The sequence below is a fragment of the Hippopotamus amphibius genome, chromosome X, assembly GCF_030028045.1.
Source record: "Hippopotamus amphibius kiboko isolate mHipAmp2 chromosome X, mHipAmp2.hap2, whole genome shotgun sequence".
In the NCBI taxonomy this organism is placed as follows: domain Eukaryota; kingdom Metazoa; phylum Chordata; class Mammalia; order Artiodactyla; family Hippopotamidae; genus Hippopotamus; species Hippopotamus amphibius.
The window spans coordinates 130,195,206-130,215,985 of NC_080203.1; the positions used below are offsets into that span (position 1 = coordinate 130,195,206).

The window sequence follows — 20,780 nt, forward strand, 5'->3', positions numbered from 1 at the left end:
TCCTGAGCACACTGACGTGAGAGGGGAACACCTTGGGGCATATGCGTGCGCCACCTGCTCAGGAAACCTTGTCATTTTTCTCCTAACAGAAGCTCTACAAAATAAACGAGAACTGTCACGGAGGTTCCGTTTAAAACCTTGAAGAGTCTGGGTACATAATATTTCACGCTCCCCCTTATTCGCAAGGGTGATGTATAACACAGAGCTATGTGTGTATTATGTAAATCAAAGGAAACATGCCTGATTCTACCTGGCCAGTCATGTGACTACAGATTTCGGCTCTTTAGGAAAATGGCACCTGCCTAGTGCGTAGACTCGTGCTTTTGAAAACCACCCATGCTCCTCTTGGAATAAGGCATACACGGCAGTGCTAATATAGGCAAGACGTATTTGTCATAGATTGGCCTCTAGATCATGAATCACGACAAATCAGAAAGTAAATTCCAGCATACGAGGAGTTTTCAATCCCACCTGAAGGTCTTTAAATCCCGACAATGAAGGGAGAAGTTCACCATCCTGGTGATTTGTGATATATGATAAATGAATTTCCACCGTCTACCATAATGATAAGCTCCCTTTATTGTCTAAAATGTTAAAAATGACATGCAGCCTGGTAAAACAGCTGCACCTGACAAAACATCAGGGAAACAGATTCTCACTGGTGTTTCTTGTTCACTGTTACAGTTACCACCACAATCGTCAAGTGGTTTTGATTAGGCCTCTGTCTGTTCTTCACGGTGTGCAGGTGTCACTCACAAAACTCACGGTAGGGAAACACTTCCCCAAGTTTCGATGACGTTAATACCTTGGGTGTGTCGTCAAATCAATCCATGGAAAGTTTTAGCGTCCGCCCTACGTGGAGCCCTGCTGGCAGGAATCCCGCTGTCTACCTGGAAGCCGGCCCAGACGGACATACGTCCTGCCCAGAGGGTCGGTCTTATCCACTGGAGGGCTGGCCAGGCTGCAGAGTTTCCTAGTTTCCTGCAGAAAGGTGCACTGCTTAAGGAGGTGTAGATGTGCATGGGTGGACGCTCTCTCACTCAGCAGATCTGTGGAAACTGTGAGCCCGGTACAGGTTCATGAAGGCTAATTTTAAACCCTGAGAGGAAGCGTAAAACTTCATCAGTATCCTGCAGATATATCTGCGGGGACCACTGTCCTTTTACCTACTTTCCAATACGCCCTGCGCCGTAGGCACCAATTAGCTCTGCAACTTGAAGCAAATCTATAAAACCACCGATGGTTGTGAAGTGCCTTGCTGCCGAATGAGACCGAAGAGCATGTGGTGACTTCTGATAAACTCAACCCACACCTGTCACACGGCCCAGCAATCCCACTCCCAGACACCGACCCAAGAGAAATGAAAACCCACGTACAACAAAGGCCTGTGTGCAAAGGTTTCTAGTAGTCTTAGCAGACGCTCATGTTGTTACACAGGACAAAGGACGAACTGCCCTGCATCCCTAAAATGGACTGTGATGTAGCAATAAAGCAGGAGCTGTTGATGTATGCACCAATGTGAACGAATCTCAGACGCACCGAGTCAAAGAGGCCAGACTCTCAAGGCTACCCACTGCAAGACTCCATTTCTTTTTTTGTTTGTTTAGTTTTTTTCTTTTTGGCTGTGTTGGGTCTTCATTGTCATGCACAGGCTTTCTCTAGTTGTGGCGAGCGGGGGCTAATATTCCTTACGGTGTTCGGGCTTCTCACTGCAGGGGCTTCTCTTGTTGCGGAGCACGGGCTCTAGAGCGCAGGCTCAGTAGTTGTGGTTCACGGGCTTCGTTGCTCCGAAGCACGTGGGACCTTCCCGGACCAGGGCTCAAACCCATGTCCCCTGCATTGGCAGGCAGATTCTTAACCACTGTGCCACCAGGGAAGTCCTGCAAGACTCCATTTCTAAGACATTCTTGCAGAAGCAAAACTATGGGCACAGCAGCAGAGCAGTGGGAGCCAGGGTGTGGGCAGTGGGGAGGAGTGTACCACGAAGGGTCACGGGGGGCTTCCTGGGGTGACGGAACTGTCCCACATCTTCCTTGTGCTGGGGTTACACGACGGCAACCTGCAGATCTGTGCTCTAAAAAGGGTGAATTTTATGGCATGAAAATTATCTTACATAAAAAAAAAGAAGAAGAAGAAAAGAAAAAGATGGTATAAATGAGAGTGGGGAAGGGTGGAGAAGCAGTCACATCTAACAAGGAAAGGTCAGGTCTGTCTTCTCCAAGGTTGCCAACGGAGGCCAGTGAGGAAAAGGTCTTGTCATCATTTAACTGTCCTGGAAAATATGGCCCCAACCCCCAGACCTTCTCTCCTTTCCAGACTTAATGGTGCCACTGACCCAGCTTCATATGAGACCATCTTCCATCCATCAGTCATGGAGCTGGCCCTGTGCACACGACGTAACAAACACACTCAGGCACATTTGTGACAAACTGCCAAACCCATTCATGCAGCTCTTTCACCAGAACCGTGGCAACTCCTGGCAGGTAACCTCCCTGGTTGTGTAAAGAGCTGCCCGCCACCAACGCTAGCGCCCACTGAGTCCCTGCCCCATGGGATCTAGAAGATCAATTTTTCTTTATAATTCAGATTTGAGGATGAGGCCCCAGACGAAATATTTAATGTGTTTACAGACACATCGAATGTTCTCACTTTTCACACCGACACTGGCCTGCTCTGCTGTATTCACAAAGAAGAGCGGGGAAGAACTCACGATTCGCCCAGTAGTGGGAGGAGCTGCTCGCAGAAGCCCGGGCAGGCTGACACGCATCCACAGCGAGAGGGCATGTAAAATGCCGACCAGCTTAAACTGGTTTTGCCTCCTTAAACAGGTTGCTGAGTGATCAAACCTGGAGTTATTTTACAGAGACAGCTCTGTGCAGGCACAAGATGAGAACCCAGGTCCCCAGGATGACCCTGGAACCAAGAATCTTCAGTCTATGGAACTCAAAGAATAGAAATGTTGCCACCGGAGCCCTTCACGAAGCGAGACACCCTTTAAAAAGGAAAACCAGGCTTCCAGCAGCACGAGTAGCTTGTACTGACTGCGACTGGAGACTAGCCAATCAGCTTCCAAGTTCGAAACTCATCCAGCCCTTTATGAGTTTTGCCCCAAACCCTGGATCAGGCAGCCAACTGTGAGCCCTGCTCCTTGTCTCCTCACAGGTCGACCTCGCAGCAGAGCACTTTCTTCTCTCAAAAGCCGGTGATATAGTACTGGCTTCTAGGCGTGCCAGGCAGGGAGCCTTTGCTCAGATCATGAGGGGAAGTGATGGGCTTGGTGGCAAAGAGGCTCTGCCACAGCCTGTTTCTTAAAAGCTGCCCAGACCACCAAAGTGACCACATGATTAACCCCCGTAAGCAGAGGCCAACGGACCCCTAGCCCTCAAAATCAGACCGCCATTAACTCATGCAAAAATCAGCTAAGCCACTTTGGTGTTGGAGCTGGTCAAAATCTCCTCCTGCTGAGTTGAAAAGCCTTGCGTCCTAACCAGTTTCACTCATCAGGCTGCCAGGAAGCACGACTGTGAGACGCCACAACCAACAGCACCCAGGGAGTGCTTTCTACGGCACGGCCCTTGCTTTAGAAAACTGACAGTGACAACAATGAAACCCCCTCTTCCTTAAAGGCTGTGGAATATATGCTGGGGTAAAGCTGGAGAAGAATCCAAGATGATACGGACTATGCCTCTCGAGAGAAGAGAAACAAAACAGGTCCATCTTCGAGATTCTTTCCCAGGTTTGCAGAGACGTGACGTGGATTCTCATAAGACTTTTAGGAAAGTATCATTTCAATACCCGCCTTCCTGCTACCTGGGGGGGATAAAGGTTCCATTGGGGATTATCTCATTTGCAGCCCAAAGCATCGTAACTGATATGGGATACTTCCAGTGCAGGACTCTCCGCACAGGCCCATGTGGCAGGACCAGGAGCACCTCATGGTTGTAGGGAACTTGTCCCTTGAGGTAGGGTGGAACATTCTGGGCCTATACCTTGTGGTGAGGCGAAGAGCAGATCTACCAGAAAAGCAGCGATCTGCCTCGCTGCAGGCACATCACCACCCACTACCTCCTTCCCTCCTCCACACCCACTTCTGCACACGACCAGGATGGAGGCACTGATGACTCAGCAACAGAGAACTTGCAGCCTCTGCTGGAGAAGCCACACTGGGAGGAGCTGAGGAATAAATCACCTGTAGTAACACGGGACTTAGCTTTAAGGCGTTTAGATGGTGGTAAAGGAGAGAGCACAGACACTTAATCAAGAGACTCTTTCACTTCTTTCTCTTTTTAAAGTTAGAGAGGAGATATTAACAGGCCAAGGAGAAGTGCTCTTTGCACTTGGGTGCTCGATAGATATACGCTTCACCAAAACTTAAGGATTTGAGATAAACGTGTAAAACAACCCCAAAACAAACGCTTACACATTAGGCGTTTCTTCTTTTGAGTATGTCCTCATGGGGTACTCGAGTCAGTTCCAGGATACAAGCAGTCATCAGAGGAACACACGGTAATCACTTAACTCCTCACTTAACCTATGGGATTTTACTCTAGGGACCCTGACAAATTAGGACAGCAGTTCAGCAGATGTTACATATAATCAGCATTGATGAAACTCTATACATTGCTGTCTCCCAAGTCTCCTTCTCAGTTGCCTGGTTATAGAAACTTTATCAGCAAATGTGAGACAAATGTAAACAAACACTAAAAAAGGAAGTCTCGCCTTTCTGGATGGATAGAGATTCCTGTGTTTATTCAAAGAGGCCAGCAACACTCTTGCCCTGGGGCTCCAGGGACCAGCCACTGGGAGAAACCTTTCTCTGGGTTACACAAAAGTTCTCCTTCACACCCTTTATCCACCCTGATGTTCACAAACAGAGGAATGGCAATTTCAGCTTGTGATTTGTTGACACATTTTGAACGTACTTTTGCCTTCATCCTACCTTTGTGAGGAGGTGTTTCTAAAAGGAAAGAATCCTGAATTCAATGCTGCAAGTCTACAGGGAGGCAGGGTTTGGTATATGGAATTTTCATTTGCAAACATTTCTGGGAATCTATCACATCCGTGCCAGGAGAACACATGTACTCCAGGTGAGAGATTCCCTGGTTAAGTTCCAAGGTTAAGGTATCAGGGCGGCGGCGGTGGTGGTGGTTTCCCTGATTTACGGGGGGTGAGGCAGTGCATATTTTGTTTTGCTTATCAATTTTTTATAATATGTTCTGGCAACAGCTAATCCAAATGATTGAGTGTATGTGTAGAAAGAACATGTACTTTTCATGAATAACACTGGCTGAGGTCGCTAGCAGAAACAGAGATCCAGGCTTCGGCGGGGAGCGGTTTATTTATAACACGCGACATGCCCAATGTATTTTACCCGTTTTGCCCAGGATAACCATTTTTCCAACGGGTAAATAATTTGTTCAAGCATCAGAACTGAGCCATTTGGTTTGCCTCCAAGGCCTGCCCATCTCACCGTCCTGGGCTGACCCTGAATGAGCCCGGACCCAGGAGCCCACAGCTGGTTCACCCTCAATCCTAGCACGTGTGTCTTTGGCAGGTGGGACCTGGGAATCGGCTTCCTTCCTGAAAAATCAAGCTGCAGAATATATACAACACGACACCAAGTGTATAAAGCTTAAATGTGCACAGAACTAACGGTTATAGGTTGAATTGTGTCCCCCGCAAATTCCTATGTTCAAGTCCTACCCACCAGTACTCCTCAGAATGTGATGTTATGTGGAAACAGGGTCACGGAAGATGTGATCAGTTAAGACGAGATTGCACTGGAATACCGTGAGCCCCTAATCCAATATGACTGTGTCTTTACAAAATCTGGACAGAGAGCTACATGCATGTGAAGATGAAGGCAGGTATCGGGGATGATGTACCTACAAGCCAAGGAGTACCAAAGACGCCAGCAAAGCACCAGAAGCTGCAAGAGAGGCCTGGACAGACTCCATCACAGCCCTCAGAAGGAATCAAGCCAGCTGACACCTTGCTTGCGGACTGCTGTCCTCCAGAACACTGAGGTGATGTATTTCTGTTCAAGCCATCCCCCCATATATATATGCACACCACACGTACACACCAGCCATAAATGCCCTTCCTATGGTGGGGGCGGAAAAGCAAACCCCCCGCCCCTCACCACATCTATCACAACCGCTCTTGATCTTCACTCCAGTCTGATTTCACATGAACAGAAACGTCAAGGGAAAGAAGAACACATTCCCTCATCCCACCCCAGGAACGGGACGGCCCCAGAACCTCCTCGCCGCCCCGTAACCCTCTGAATAAGAGTGTCCTGAGCTCTCCTTTTTCTGCAGGCTTCTCACTCAGTGGCTGCTTGCTCTGTGCCTGACACGTGGAAGATGGCCTCCTAGGGAGGGAGCCGCCCTCTTACCTGACTCCTGGAGATAGCGATACACCAGGAAGTTCACCTCGTCACTGGTTATGCTCATCTTAGCCTCACCGCGCGGCGACGAGGTCTCTATGAAGCGGGAGCCGCCCTCTGCGAGAAAGGTGAGGGGAGAAAGCGGGAGAGAGTTTTGAAACACCGCCTGTATATGTGTGTGTATCTATATATATATATTCTACCGCATTCTTTTTGAGACGATTGAAAAATATAATACTCAGGATGTGATACACGTGAAGGAAATTAATGCCTGATTAGTGCCATATTTTTGACTACATACAGATTTTGTAATTATGTGTATATATATATATATAAACATACATACAGGTGAAAATTTTCCCAAAAAAGATGAGTTGGTTTATTTTAAAATCCTGGGATGGACTCATAAATAAATCACTAATGGAGACAAATGCAGGGGCCACAGAAAATGAGGACAGACACCGACCTTTTATTCACTCACAGCCCTGCATGCTGTGATCTCCACGCAGCTGACAGCAGTGTGAATGGCACCCTGCCATGTGCAAGGACGGCCGTGGCTGGCCCTTCCCCAGACAGATGCGGAAGACCACCGGGTAGACCAGCAGTCCTGTCCACACCCTCAGGCGGGGCAACCACGTGGTGTGGAAAACGCCTGTGGTTCTGGAGCAACGATGAATCATAACACCTTGCACTCATAAAAGTTAAATGACGAACTTCACAGTCACTGAACCTACAGGGTGCCCTGAGAAGGCAGACACACCTCAGCGAGGAGCTAAGTCAGTGGATGTGTCACCCTGACATGACTTCCATAAAGAGGCCAGGTATCAGGACGCCACCCCGCCGACACACAGAGAACCTACATCGTTTGTATTCTGCCACAGAACTGGCTGCATCAGCTTGGCAGAGACGACAGTACCCGGAAGGCAGGTGGAAACGCAGGAGAGGAGTGAGGGGATGATGAGAACTTTGGGAGCCTCTGTGTCTGAGGCAGACAAGAAGAGTCTGGTTTTCTTCATAATCCTAAGGCAGACCAATGAGCCACCCGGCCCAAAAGGAATAGAAGTCAATCAAATAGCAGAACTCACACATCGGTAACATCGGATAAAGCAGAACTCACACATCGGTAACAGCATTCACTCCAAACGGCAATGGCCAAGAAGGGCCACAACTTTCTTCAAGTGTGACACTAGCACCAAACATTTCAGGCTGTTTGGGAACTGTCTTCCGAGACCATGTCATACATTTTCAGGCATCTTTATGGTGGCAAACCTTTCATTATTGAATGACAAGTTTCTGTTTTTTAAGAAAAAGGTAAAGGGACAAAGTACACATTCAAGTTGGAAGGATTTGAATTAAAGGTTGTCATAATGGACACCCCCCCCAAGACGGCCCCCCAATGAGTCCCACCTAGTACAATCCACTTCCCTCCACTGTGCGCAGGACCTGTGACTCCCTTCTACCCCGTGGAATGTGTCAGAGACGGATGCCACACCCCGGTTAGGTTATACGGCAAGGGTGGCCAAATGTCACTCCTATAATTGTTACATTACATTGCATAGGACTCTTATTGGACTGGAGAAACACTCTCCTGCTGGCTCTGATGATGAAAACTGCCTTCACGTAAACTGCCCAGGGAACCAGAGGCAGTCTCTAGGAAGCTGTGGGGTTCAGTCCTATGTAACCACTAGGAGCTGAGTTCTGCCAACAATGTGAGTTTGGAAGGAGACCCTTCCCTTCTCAGCTGTAAATAAGGATGCAGCCCAGTCACCACCTTGGGGCAGCCTCATGAGACCCTGCAGAGGGGAGCCAGCTAAGCTGTGCCCAGTCTCCCTACCCCTGGAAATTGCCAGATAATAAACGTGTTGTTTCCAGCTGCTGCATTTGTGGTAATTTGTTATGCAGCAATGGGTAACTAATACAGTGGCCTCTTGGGTCACTCCAGCTCTCACTCTGTCATCTTAACAAGATTTTATTTCGTAGTTACCAGAATTTTGTCACACAAAAATACTTATCTTCTTCACTTAATTAGGTGCTATTTCTGTACTTTTGTAGACACTAAAAAAACCTGGCCGTCAAACTACAAATTTGTCCTGAGATGTCTGCTTGAACTCTGGGGAGTTCGTGCGTAAGACAGCATTAGGAAAATATAAGACTAAATAAAAAGCTATGAAATCAGAGCTAGTCCAAATGAAAAAATAAAACATTATATAAGGCGGAGAAAGTAAACAACAACAGAAACGTAGACTGCAGAAGGAGCGGTGTCGCTCTGGCAAGGATGGTGAGTGGCAGTCACGAGGATGACTGTTCCCATGAGGAATGCGGTCTTAGGCTCTCTCTGCCGTAAACGGTGGGGCCGCTGGGACGTGATCAGGTCACGAGGGCTCCACCCTCATGAGTGGGTTAAGTGCCCTTATAAAAGAGACCCCAGAGAGCTCTCCCTCTTTCGGCCACGTGAGAACACAGGGACAGGATGGTGGTATCCGGTACGCACCAGATACTGAATCTACGGGTGCCTTGATCTTGGACTTCCGGCCTCCAGAACGGTGAGAAATAAACGTCTGCTGTTTAAGCTGCCCAGTCTATGGTGCTGGGTTACAGCAGCCTGAATGGACTCGGACACCACCCCTACCCCCGACCCTGCTTTTTATTCTGTCCTGTTAGGTGCTTATAAACAGTGAAATCTAATCTAACCAACAGGGTCTCTCAGCTTCAGTGCTTCCGACGTGAGTTCAGGTGCCTCTGTCACGAGGCCGCCCCGCACACGACACACGGCAGGACGCTCAGCAGCATCCGGGCCTCTTCTCATCAGACGCCGGCACAGCCTCCCCCACCCCTACCTTTGTGCTGAGCAAAGACACCCCCCACCCCTACCTCTGTGCCGAGCAAAGACACCCCCCACCCCTACCTCTGTGCTGAGCAAAGACACCCCCCACCCCTACCTCTGTGCTGAGCAAAGGCACCCCCCACCCCTACCTCTGTGCTGAGCAAAGACACCCCCCACCCCCTACCTCTGTGCTGAGCAAAGACACCCCCCACCCCTACCTCTGTGCTGAGCAAAGACACCCCCCACCCCCTACCTCTGTGCTGAGCAAAGACACCCCCCACCCCCTACCTCTGTGCTGAGCAAAGACACCCCCCCACCCCCTACCTCTGTGCTGAGCAAAGACACCCCAGACGTTGCCAAGAATTACAAATTGCAAAACTGCTGCTGGCTGAGAACAACTGCTATAGAGGGAAAATAACCATTTTGTGTTTGAACTGAATTCCACTGACACAGTTGTGAGGCAATGTGGAGCTAGCTCACAGACACTGCTTAATGAAACGGTCATGCTATGAAAAAGGATCCCCTAAAATGCACCGCAAGAGGTTGGCTTTTTCAAATAGTCTATGTAAAATCTTTCTACAGAATTGTATTTTCATAAGGAAAGTACTGATTTTTGTCTTTCAGCATCCAGATCTCTCTTGTTTTCTAAGGAGAAGGTATTCGGATACATGGAGACGACACCACTGTACCCAGAGCCTGGTTCCCGTTCGCCACCCCGCGAGTGTCTGTGATACACATGAGAAGCGTCTGCACATGGATTCCGGAGCATGAGAATTTAAGGTCCTCAAGAGATGGGGGATTACAGACGATTTCTGTTAGTCCGCGCCTCTGTTTTTCTTCACGCGCCATCCTTTTTTCCAAGTAGGAAAACTTCTGGTTTAGCTCTAGCTCTCTGCTTTCTGCTCACAGATTCACTTTCTCTCTAAAATTTTATGTTAGCATCCAAGGGTTGGAACATTTTCCCCAATACAGTGCTAACGTCTTAAAGGATTTCTGATTTGTAAACAGCAGAGGAAAGGAAACAAAACCCATCACTGGTCTGCCACAGAACCGGGGATGCAATGTCATTTGGTCCATAAGCATGTCACAGGTTTCCTCCTACTGGTCCACCTCAATACAGGCATACCTGGAGGTACTGTGGCTTCAGTTCCAGACCACTGTAGTAAAGTGACTCACAGGAATTTTTTTGATTCCTCAGGGCATATAAAAGTTAGGTTTACACTACACTGTAGCTTATTAAGTGTGCAATAGTGTTATGTCAAAAAAAACCCCATATAAACCATGATTAAAAAATATTGCTAAAAAATACTAACCATCATTTGAGCCTTCAGTGAGTCATAATCTCTACACAATAACATCAAAGATCACTGATCAGAGATCACCATAACACACACAATAATAATGAAAAAGTCTGAAACAGTGCCAAGAACTACCCCAATATGACAGAGATGGAAAGTGAGCTGTTGGAAAAACGGCACTAGTAGACTTGCTCAAGGCAGGGCTGCCACTAACCTTCAATGTGTAAAAAATGCTATGTCTGCAAAGTACACCATGCGACATATATGAGGTATGCCTGTACATACATGAGGTACATGTAGGTACACACATAAGGTATATATATGAGGTACGCCTGTACATATATGAGGTACATGTAGGTACACACATAAGGTATATATATGAGGTATGCCTGTATATGTTTTAATTTTTAAAAACGGATCTAATAATTGGATCAAAGCCCCCCCACCAATAAAATACCTTCTTAAATTAAATGACTTGAACTTCTTAAATGACTATTTCTTCTAAAACCCAACTAGTTCCAAAAAAGAGAATTTACAGTGACTAGTAAACTAAAATGTGCATATATATTGTTAGGAGTATTCAACACACACACGAGAACATTGTTTAAAATGACCATAAACCACAGCAACATTCAACCCACATCAATGCTCTGGGTTTCATTACACCGAAGTCAAGAGAAACCAACAATTACCTTGGTGTCCAGACGCGATACAGCAGAGCAATGTGCTTGAAGGCGGTGGCTGTCATTTTATTGGGTCAATATCACTATTTTTGACTCGAATAAAATAGCTGATCTTCACCTGGCAAAAACTACAATTTTAGAGAAATCTTGCCAAGATCTACTCATCATGTTGGGAAATAAAATTACCTATCCTCTTTTCTCCAAGACAAGAACTCAATTTCCAGAGTGAGACTTTAGAATAAAATTATGGATTTTTTACAATCAGGGATTTGCTGTATAATTTCATGTAAATAAAGCCGCTGGTATTACAGTGTTATTCAAAGTTCTGCTGGGCCTGGAGGATCTCTCAACCGAGGCTCTGGGGGTCACTCCCAACGCAAAGTTTCTGGTGTGGGTGGCACTGAGGCCATTTCGTGCCACGCCTGCCATCTGAGTGTCTGAGGCAGCCTGCAAGCCAAGGCTGAAGGGAGGGTGCCCTCATCCCCTTCATCAGGAAACTAGAATTCCGACTCTAAAAACACTGCTCCTCACAGTCCTGCTCTCTGCCTTTGTTCAGAGGTGAAGTGGCTCTTAAGGCAGACGTGAAGTCGCAGCAGGCAAGGCTGTGAGTTCGTAGCCAGAACATGGCCACAGGCACACCATTCACTTGGGGACGGGCACAGGCTTCCCTACTCCCAACACAGAGAAGTGAAATTTACCTCAATGGCCCACCTCCCAGGTCTGCTGTTTTGTTTCGGTTTTTTTTGAATTGTGGTAAAATATACGTAACATACCCTTTATCGTCGTGACCATTTTTAAGTGCACAATCCGGTGGCATTAAGGACATTCCTATCCCTGTGCAGCCATCTCCCCACTCACCTCCACAACTTTTCCATCACCGCAAACAAACTCTGTCCCCAGTGAACACGAACTCCTCATCGTCCCCTCCCCTAGGCCCCGGAAACCACTCTTCTACCTCTTTACCGTCTCTTCTGACTCTACCTGCTTTCCGTCTCTTTCCTGAATGTGAAACGAGAGCCAAGGTTACGTCTTTCAGGCGGGAAGCTGCCTCCCGTCAGTTTTGAGGTGCTCTGTGACGGCAAACACTAGCACAGCCCTGATGCTCCCTGTGTACCTCATTCAATGATCATCAGGGCCCCGCACGTTATTTCCCACAAACACCTCTGAAGAAAGAAACGCTCTGTGAAGGGAAGGAGAAGCCCCCCCAGAGTGAGAAGCCACCACCCCTCACGTGAGATGAGCCCCTGGATCCCAGGCTCGTGGGTACCGTAACCCTGCTGCAAATCAAAACACAGGCCAACAACGCTCGCTTAAGGAAAATGAGGTACAAGGCGATGACAGAAAAAACTGCCAAGTGCCTGAAACATTCAAGGCGTGGTGACGGCAACAGCAGGGATCACACGAATTCTCACACACGCACTCCTAGCCTTGCAGCTGTTCAGTAAGACATCTGTGCAAACAGTGCAAAGCTCCAATAGCTAAGCCCCCCACCTGCACCCCAAGGTACTACGGAGGGCAGCAGAGTTTCGGGGAGGCCAGCTCAGGAAAGACAAGGGGAATTCTTGAGTGACGGACACAAGACTTGCGGGAGAAACATAAGAAAGGAAGAAGAGGAAGGAGCTGTGTGTGCCTGTTCCTGTGGTGCGGGGTAGCCTTTCAGGACATACCAAGTGCTCCCCGGGACCCAGGGCGGGAAGCCCACCCACGTTGCCGTGGATTGTGAGGTGGGGGAGAAGTCGGCCTGTGTCCTCTCTGCCAAGGACTTTTTTTGCGGGCATGTGATGTGGAGCTTGAAATGCTTGTGCTGGCTGCAGTGAAGTTAGGGTTCATCAGGGCGACAGTTCCTATGTCCACAGACTTCTCGGCTAGAGGTAAGGTAACTCATCATGGGGCTCCGTTTTCCCTTCTCCAAACTGAGGCTAATGAGAGCCACCATACCTGGGAGAGGTGGTGGGGACTAAATGCTTTTATACAAATTCCCAGAGCAGGGCCCCGTGCATAGGAGAGAGCCTGTTACTCCTGCTCAGTGTAATTCTATCCGAGAGCATGCCCAAAGCAAAAAGCCCCCTGAAAAGGCCCGAGGAACACACCACCCTCGTCAAAGTGACTCAGAGCTGGCAGTGGGTGATGTGCAAACAGGCCAGTGGCAGGTAGAAAGCCTGTCAGAGAAAGCACCTTCCCTGGGGCTCGGTCCAGCACCCGCCCCCCTACCACGGAGACCCAGAGACCTGGCCCGCACTTCAGCACCCCGCCGGTTTCCGGAGCGGCAGCCGTGGCCAGCTCAAGTCCCCGTGACTCCAGTGAATGCCTTCCAACCTTCCCGGTGCTAGAATAAAAGAGAACTCTTTCAGCACCGGTAGATCCTCCTCGGCCTCCAACAGAAGGGGGAGAAAAAGGGTTCTTAATTACTGCAATTGTGTTTATTTTCTTGCCTGACCCACTTTTGATTCGAGGCACCTCCAATTAGGTTGATTTGAGGTCTTCTGAGTTGTGACTGTGCAAAAAGGAAACAACCGCCCTCACTGTGAGGTAAAGCTAAACATTCCCTCATTGTTCTGCTTACAGAAGGAGGAAAAATTAGTGCAGACTGATGACATCCCTGGAGTCTCCCCAGTAAAGATGAGTATTCCAACATAAATAATAACTTGGGGTTAAATCTGTCAGGAAGCTAAAGGGAAGATCGTTTACAGTGTGTCTCCTTTTTAAGATTTAATTTCCAGGTGGCCAAAACTCCTATTAATCACGGTCCCGTTCACAAAATAGTTCAAATTTCAGTTGCAAGAGAAATGGTGTCTGAGGGTTTCGTTGTATTGAGTATACACTTACTGTATTTAATATGCTCTCATGCTCTGGGAAGGGAGAGGACTGCCCCCCAAACAACAAAATCGTAACTGCTCTTTAATTATCGTAAAGGATATAATCACAAGAGAGCTACTTGAGAGTTGGCTCTGGGAGATGAAGACAGAAAGGGCAAGTGAGTTCCCTGCCAATAGGAGGGGTGCCTGGTGCGGAAACAGTGAAGTAAGCACACAGTGATTAAAGGGCGGGAAGTGTGGTGCTCGGCTGATATCATTTGTGGCAGAAGTTTCTCTTTTAACAATCTGCCCCATTATGACATATTCTCTTAAAACCCTTTAAAGCAGCCCTCTGGTTCTCCAGGGACGGAAGAAAGTTTGTCTCATGTCTTGTCTCTGCTATGAGTCTGCTGGCCTTTACGCTAGAAGAATCCATCGTTTAAAGTAATCTTCTGGATGAGGCTCAGGGCTTTGGGGCTTGGTTCCATGCAGACTGAGCATGGAGAGCCAGAGCAGCTGGAAAATCTGCTCGAAATTACCTCATTGGAACCAGGGACTTTATCTCTGCGTTTCACAAATTCTCTGCTGACTGGAATGCAGTGGGTCTCACCTCCCTGCTTACTTTCTCCATAATGTTTTCTCTCTTCAAACGGAAACTGAGTTTCCCAGTGGTCAGTTTAAGACAAAAAGTTTCATGTACGCATCAACATTTATGTATAAACCCTTCTGTACAATCTGCTGGGGACCAGCTTACCGTGGAGATGAATCAGGCTTGTTTTATCACGCTGCATACCTGCACCGCATACCTGTCTTCTTGCATGATTGTAACGAAGCCGATATGTAGCTACTGAAAAACTACTGAAAGCTATTTTGTTGTCCAGCAACAGTGTGAGTGTAGTTCAATACATGATGGCATTTAGAGTTGGACCCCAATTATTAAAGAATATATACACAGAAAAGATTGGGGGGGGCATGAAAATATCAACAGCTGTTTCATCTTGGTCTTTTTTTTCATAGACTTATCTTCATTTACCAACGAGTGTTATGCATATTATTTTACAGTATGAAAAAAATTCCCCCCAAAAGTAAGATTTATCGCTAATTATAGTTATAGTCATTTACTTGGGAGTCAAATGGTCCAAAATTATAAATATAATAAAACCATTATGATTTCATTACCAGAGTTCACATGCCTAGTAGAGGCACTGCCATTTACATACGAGAGTGAACTAGTGTATGTATGATGCGGTCCTCAAAAGGATTTTCATGACGAGGGAAAACATCCACGATACAGTGCTATGTGAAAACATGTACGTTTCAAGATGGAACATGTTACATGTTGCTAAATTTCACTCTGTACACACAGATAAAAGACACCCTCTAAAATATAAAAAGTAAAATAAAATATACCTCTCTCTCCAGGGATGGGATCATGCTGGGCTTATATCTGTATATGTGTGCATGCCTTTCTGTACTTTCCAAATTTTCTCCTATGAATGTGAACTGTTTCATATTCATTAAAATGTAATTAAAATCTGGCAGTGTCTTCAGAAATCATCACTATGAGAACCACCCAGCTACGCAGAAAATAAAGTAGCAGGGTTGAGAGAGCAGAGAGGAGGGGGTCTTCTTGGGGTAGAAAAGTAATGCCGCTCTTCACAAAATCAAAAACACCCCCAGGGTAAGGCATTCAGAAAGGGTCCTTTCTGTGCCTGGCTGCCCTTCTGGGTTAATTAATGGCTAGCTGGGGCCTCCATCCCAACCCCGTGTGCGTAGCCATGAAGGATGCTGACGTGACAGGAGAGGCGTCCTGTCCTGGAGTTACTGCCAAGACCATCTGTGCACCCCCCAAGTGGCCATTGGGTCCTCTCTCAAACACTCTGAGCCAAAAACCCTACCCACCCTACACTTCTCTGCCTGATCAGCAGGCAGAGGCAGAAGGAAGCCTTCCTAAAACTATCCAATCAGTAGCAGGAAGCCACTGCTAAGAAAGTCTGCATCACAGAGCCATCCGCATACTGTACATAAGACCAACAGCACAGTTTTCATCTTAAAGTCTTCTCCTCTCCACACAGTGAGATGCTAGTTCAGGTACCCAAGATTTCAAAAGCACAGTGCCTTGGGAGACACTGACAGCTGCTGCTTCCACATAAGAGTAGTGTGCCTTCTTTTTTCTAATGACTTTGGTCTGTAAGCTAATGCTTCCGATTAATTCGTAAATTAACTTGCAGATTTTAATTATCTCTAAGACTGAGAGGCTGGAATCAGATTCTTTACAATGTGCACTAGGCCCTCAGACAAATTTCAGGAATACGCACAGGCTGGTTATGAAACCTCTAAGACACTGTGATTTTCACCCGCATACGCAGGATTTATTTCGGCCTTGATGATTCCCTTTTCTGCGGTAGGTGGAGTCATACGTGAGGTCATTTACTCATATAATGTGGCCTCCAGAGTTTTGAAAAATAAACCCTGTGGCTTTCTCTGCAGATATTAAGGCATCGTCTGATGCCTCGTCCTTTGAGGTAGCCTGCATCTCGAATATCTTGGCATTAAAGCGTATTTTGATGCTTCAATTTAAATGAATGACAACAAAAAATAATTTTTAAAAGAAAACACGTAAAGCGTCGTGAACCCAAGTATCTGATGAGAGTCCAATGAGCCTCATGTTATGTCAGCAAACCTAGGAACTCAGTTTTGTAATCAAATGCTCGACAGCTTAAATTTCCACAGCCACAAGACTGAGAGATTAAAATACAAAATAAAACAGTGGCAGTAGCGGTGAGAAGGGTTCGTCAGTCTCAGTGCTCCGGACACTTGGGACCACATCCGTATCTGTGATGGGCTGCCCTGTGCCCTGGAGGATGGTGAGCAGCATCCCTGGTCTCCACCCACTAGATGCCAGGAGCACTCCTCTCCCTGAAAAATGTCTCCAGACGTGATCAAACGTCCCACGGGGAGGGGCGGGGAACGGCCTTGGTCTGAGAACCCCTCAGCGAGGGCGGTTACACAAGTCCAGAGCCACGCTTCTCACAAATTCCTGAAAGTCTCGTCTCCCTGAGCATCTGCCGTACCTTTGCCGTACCTTTGTTTGGATGCTGTCTTAAGCACACCGTGGACCTCACACAGCGGCACCTCAGATGTCCTCTAACTCAAAGGCTGCAGTGAGAAGAGGAAGAAATAAAACAGGTGTATTTCTCTAGGTCAACGTGGGCACACTGTGGCCCACAGGCCGATCCCCACCTGTGGCTGCTTTCTGTATGGCCTGTGAGCTATCAATGGCTTTTCCATTTTTAAATGGTTGAAAATGAAATCAAGACAATCTTATTTTGCCACCCATGAAATTGCAGTGTCCATCAATGAAGTGTCATTGGCACTCAGGCACGTTCGTTCATTTGTGTAAGATCGGTAGCTGCTCTCACACGACAAGCGCAGAACTGTGTGGCTGCGACAGAGACCACTGGCCCACAAAACCTCAACCATCTATTCTCTGGCCCTTGACAGAAAATGTCTGCCAGTCTCGCTCTCCTGAAGATTCTCCCCTTTCTGCACAACTGACTTGCCGCTTCCCAGCCCGAAATCTTCCTGTCCGGGAACCTGAAGGCAATGCCCCAAAATGTGGATGTTCCTTGTGAACATACCAACCACTGTGAAATGAAGGGCCAGGAAAACACCACAGCCAGGGTCTGCTGAGAATAGCTTTCAAGGGAGGCACCTGCTGAAACCAGGTAAGCCTAAGGGGAACAGATACTAGCCCTCACTCTCTGATGCACAGCACCCAACACAGAGAGAAAGGGTGTGTGGTTTACAGGTGACTCCCAAGCTCGTGGACGCTGCACGGGTACTGTGGTAGGTAAGCAGCAGAGTGCTGTTTCCCTGCACGATCCCAATGACCATCTGTATGTATAAACTACACTACACGTTATCAAATGCTTTGGAAATTTCCAGAGTCATCTATGAAGCTGAACACGAACGCCTGACACATAGCAGGAAGTTAACGTGTGCTCAATTCAATTCAATCACAGCTCACGTTCCCGAAATACTGAATCAATTAACACACAATCAAAACACTGATGAGCAACAGACCTCCTCTCCCCTCTTCCCTCTGACATTAAAAATACAGTTCAACTGCATTTCAAAAAATACTGATTGATGGTGCAGCTACTTTGGAAAAGTTGGGCAGTTCTTCAAAATGTTAAACAGAGTTATTATAATGATCTAGCAATTCTACTCTCAGGTATATACGCAAGAGACATACATCCACACAGAACTTGTGCACGAATGTTCATGGCAGCATCATTCATAACAACTCAATAAAAGTAAATACAACTCAAATGTCCACCCACTGATGAATGGATAAACACAATGTGGTATATCTGTACAATGGAAAATTATTTAGCCATAAAAAAGGATTCATGCTACAACATGGATATCAACATCTGATGTACAGACTCAAGTAACCTTTTATAATTTTTCATTTTTTTAAACAAACTACACTTTTCAAATATTTAAGTAAAATACTGAAATTCTAACACAGTTGACCCTTGAACAACATGAGGGTTGGGGCATCACCCCCTGCGGAGTTGAAAATCCATTTATAACTTTACAGTTTGCCCTCTGTGTCCAAGGTTCCTCATCTGTGGATTCAACCAAGGACTGTGTACAGTAGTACGTAGTTACTGGAAAACATCCATGTATAAGTGGACCCATGCAGTTCAAACCCAGTCAAGGGTCAAGTGTACATATTTACCTTGTTATATATTTGGTTTTAAACAAAAATACTTCATAAGATCCTTACTTTGATTACATTTGGGTGTATCATTTTAGTTCTGATTGGTTTCTTCTAAAACAATAAAGCAAAAGTCTTACCTAAATTTCCATCTTTATGTTTTTAAAATTACAAAAGTTTTATCAGTTTTTTAATTAAAAATAAGTTAAAGAAAAAACCATAAAACACAAAAAGTAAGTGAGAAAATCAAACCCTAAAATCCCATCTACTGAAAGATAACAGCACTTTCTCTGGGCAGGGGATGGGGAAGGGAGCCATCAGCTTTAGTGTGAGATATGGGCTTCAACTCTTGATTTTTTTTGGCCACACAGCTTGGGGGATCTTAGTTCCTCAACCAGGGATCGAACCCATGCCCCCTGTAATGGAAGCCTGGAGTCCTAACTACTGGACCACCAGGGAACTCCCTGGGCTTCAACTCTTGATGGCTGTTCATCTTCGATATTTTGATTTGCGCTTCTGGATACCTTATCATCTCACTAGACCTATAAATAGTAAGCTACATGTTTTTCTAATAAGTTTCAAGGTTAAGTAGGAAATCAATCTGCAGATAGACACAAATCATATTAAGAAACTAATAAAGCATAGAATTAAGATACAAGGGCCAAATAAGATTTAGATTCCTGTGTCCAATTACAATTAATTTTGCAGCTTAATTTTAATGCACAATGTTGACAAGAGGGATTGATTTTAGAAGGTGTCATCTGCTCCTGGTAAGACCCAGAAAAGTTTATAACAGCTGGTACAGTATCTACAATTCTTAGAAGGTAATAAAAGGCCAATTCATCACGCAGAATTGACTAAATAGCCGATCATTATTTAATGATGCTCTATCTACTACCTTCAGCTTCAGCAAGGAGACCTCAGACATTAGCCTCCTTCTAAAGAAAGCATTTTAAAACAGCAGTTGTTCAGTTTTGGCAAAACGCATTTCTGCTTCAAATGAATTTCAGGTAAAAGACAAAGATGAATGGCAGGTGTTTACCTTTAGGGTGACTTCATGTGTAGACCTCTGAACCAGTGGGCTCCCCAGCATCCGGTTGTATAAACCGCCAAGCGTCTGCTGGGATCTGCTTGGTGAGAAACAGGGAGATTTGAAAAACACCACCACCACCACCATCTTAAAATTCTTTGGGAGTCGTTCACTTGTGACCTCTCCTACTCTGTTTTTCTTTTTCACCCCAACTCAAACTTAACACATTTTATTGTTTCATAATCTCGGCCTTGAACTTTAACACAACCTATGCAGTTTTATTTGCAATGTGGAAAAGAAAAAAAAAGAAAAAGAAGAAACTAAGGGACTTCCTTGGTGGCACAGTGGTTAAGAATCTGCCTGCCAATGCAGGGGACACAGGTTTGATCCCTGCTCCAGGAAGATCCCACATGCCAAGGAGCAACTAAGCCCATGTGCCACAACTATTGAGCCTGCACTCTAGAGCCTGTGAGCCACAACTACTGAGTCCACCCATCACAACTACTGAAGCCCACATGCCTAGAGCCCGTGCTCCACAACAAGAGAAGCGCACACACTGCAACAAAGAGTAGCCCCCACTTGCCGCAACTAGAGAAAAGCCCGTGCGTAGCAACAAAGACCCAATGAAGCCAAAAATAAATAAATAAGTAAATAAATAAATAAATTTAAAATACATTACAATTAAAAAAAGAAGAAATTAAAACAGCCAGTATTATGGTACATACATATGAGATTTGCACAAAAAAAATCTCAAAGTAAATAAAATTGATTTCAGCTCAGATACTGTTCCTGCTATCATTCAATGATAATTAATGCCCACTTGAAATATCTTTGTTTTAGGGACTGAATCATATACAGGCAATAAATTAAACTGTACACACCCTTAAGAGAAGAAAACATGCTTCAGAGAAACCTCATAGACATTGCTTGGACTCATGTTTACAATAATCATGGCATGCATGTTTGTGTGGAGATATCCACCCTGTTATGTGCTCATAAAAACACAGAAACATTAGAATCTTTTTTCCCCTTT

At 46.1% G+C, this 20,780-nt stretch overlaps 1 protein-coding gene across 24 annotated transcripts in view; it reads right to left on the reverse strand.

The window, feature by feature from the left end:
• TBL1X (transducin beta like 1 X-linked) overlaps positions 1-20,780 on the reverse strand; it is a 232,083-nt gene that overhangs the window by 46,288 nt on the left and 165,015 nt on the right. For 8 of the 24 annotated variants that reach the window (XM_057719013.1, XM_057719012.1, XM_057718991.1 and 5 more), the window contains 2 exons: positions 19,760-19,844; positions 6,398-6,505 (listed from right to left, as the gene is read on the reverse strand). The exons of 1 other annotated variant lie outside the window; for it this stretch is intronic. In XM_057719013.1, the coding sequence (XP_057574996.1) occupies positions 6,398-6,455 (58 nt within the window). In that variant the 5' untranslated portion in view covers positions 6,456-6,505; positions 19,760-19,844. Of the gene's footprint in view, positions 1-6,397; positions 6,506-7,505; positions 7,682-17,062; positions 17,148-19,759; positions 19,848-20,780 lie in introns of all 24 variants that reach the window. 15 more of the 24 variants (XM_057718992.1, XM_057719001.1, XM_057718998.1 and 12 more) reach the window with 6 other exon arrangements.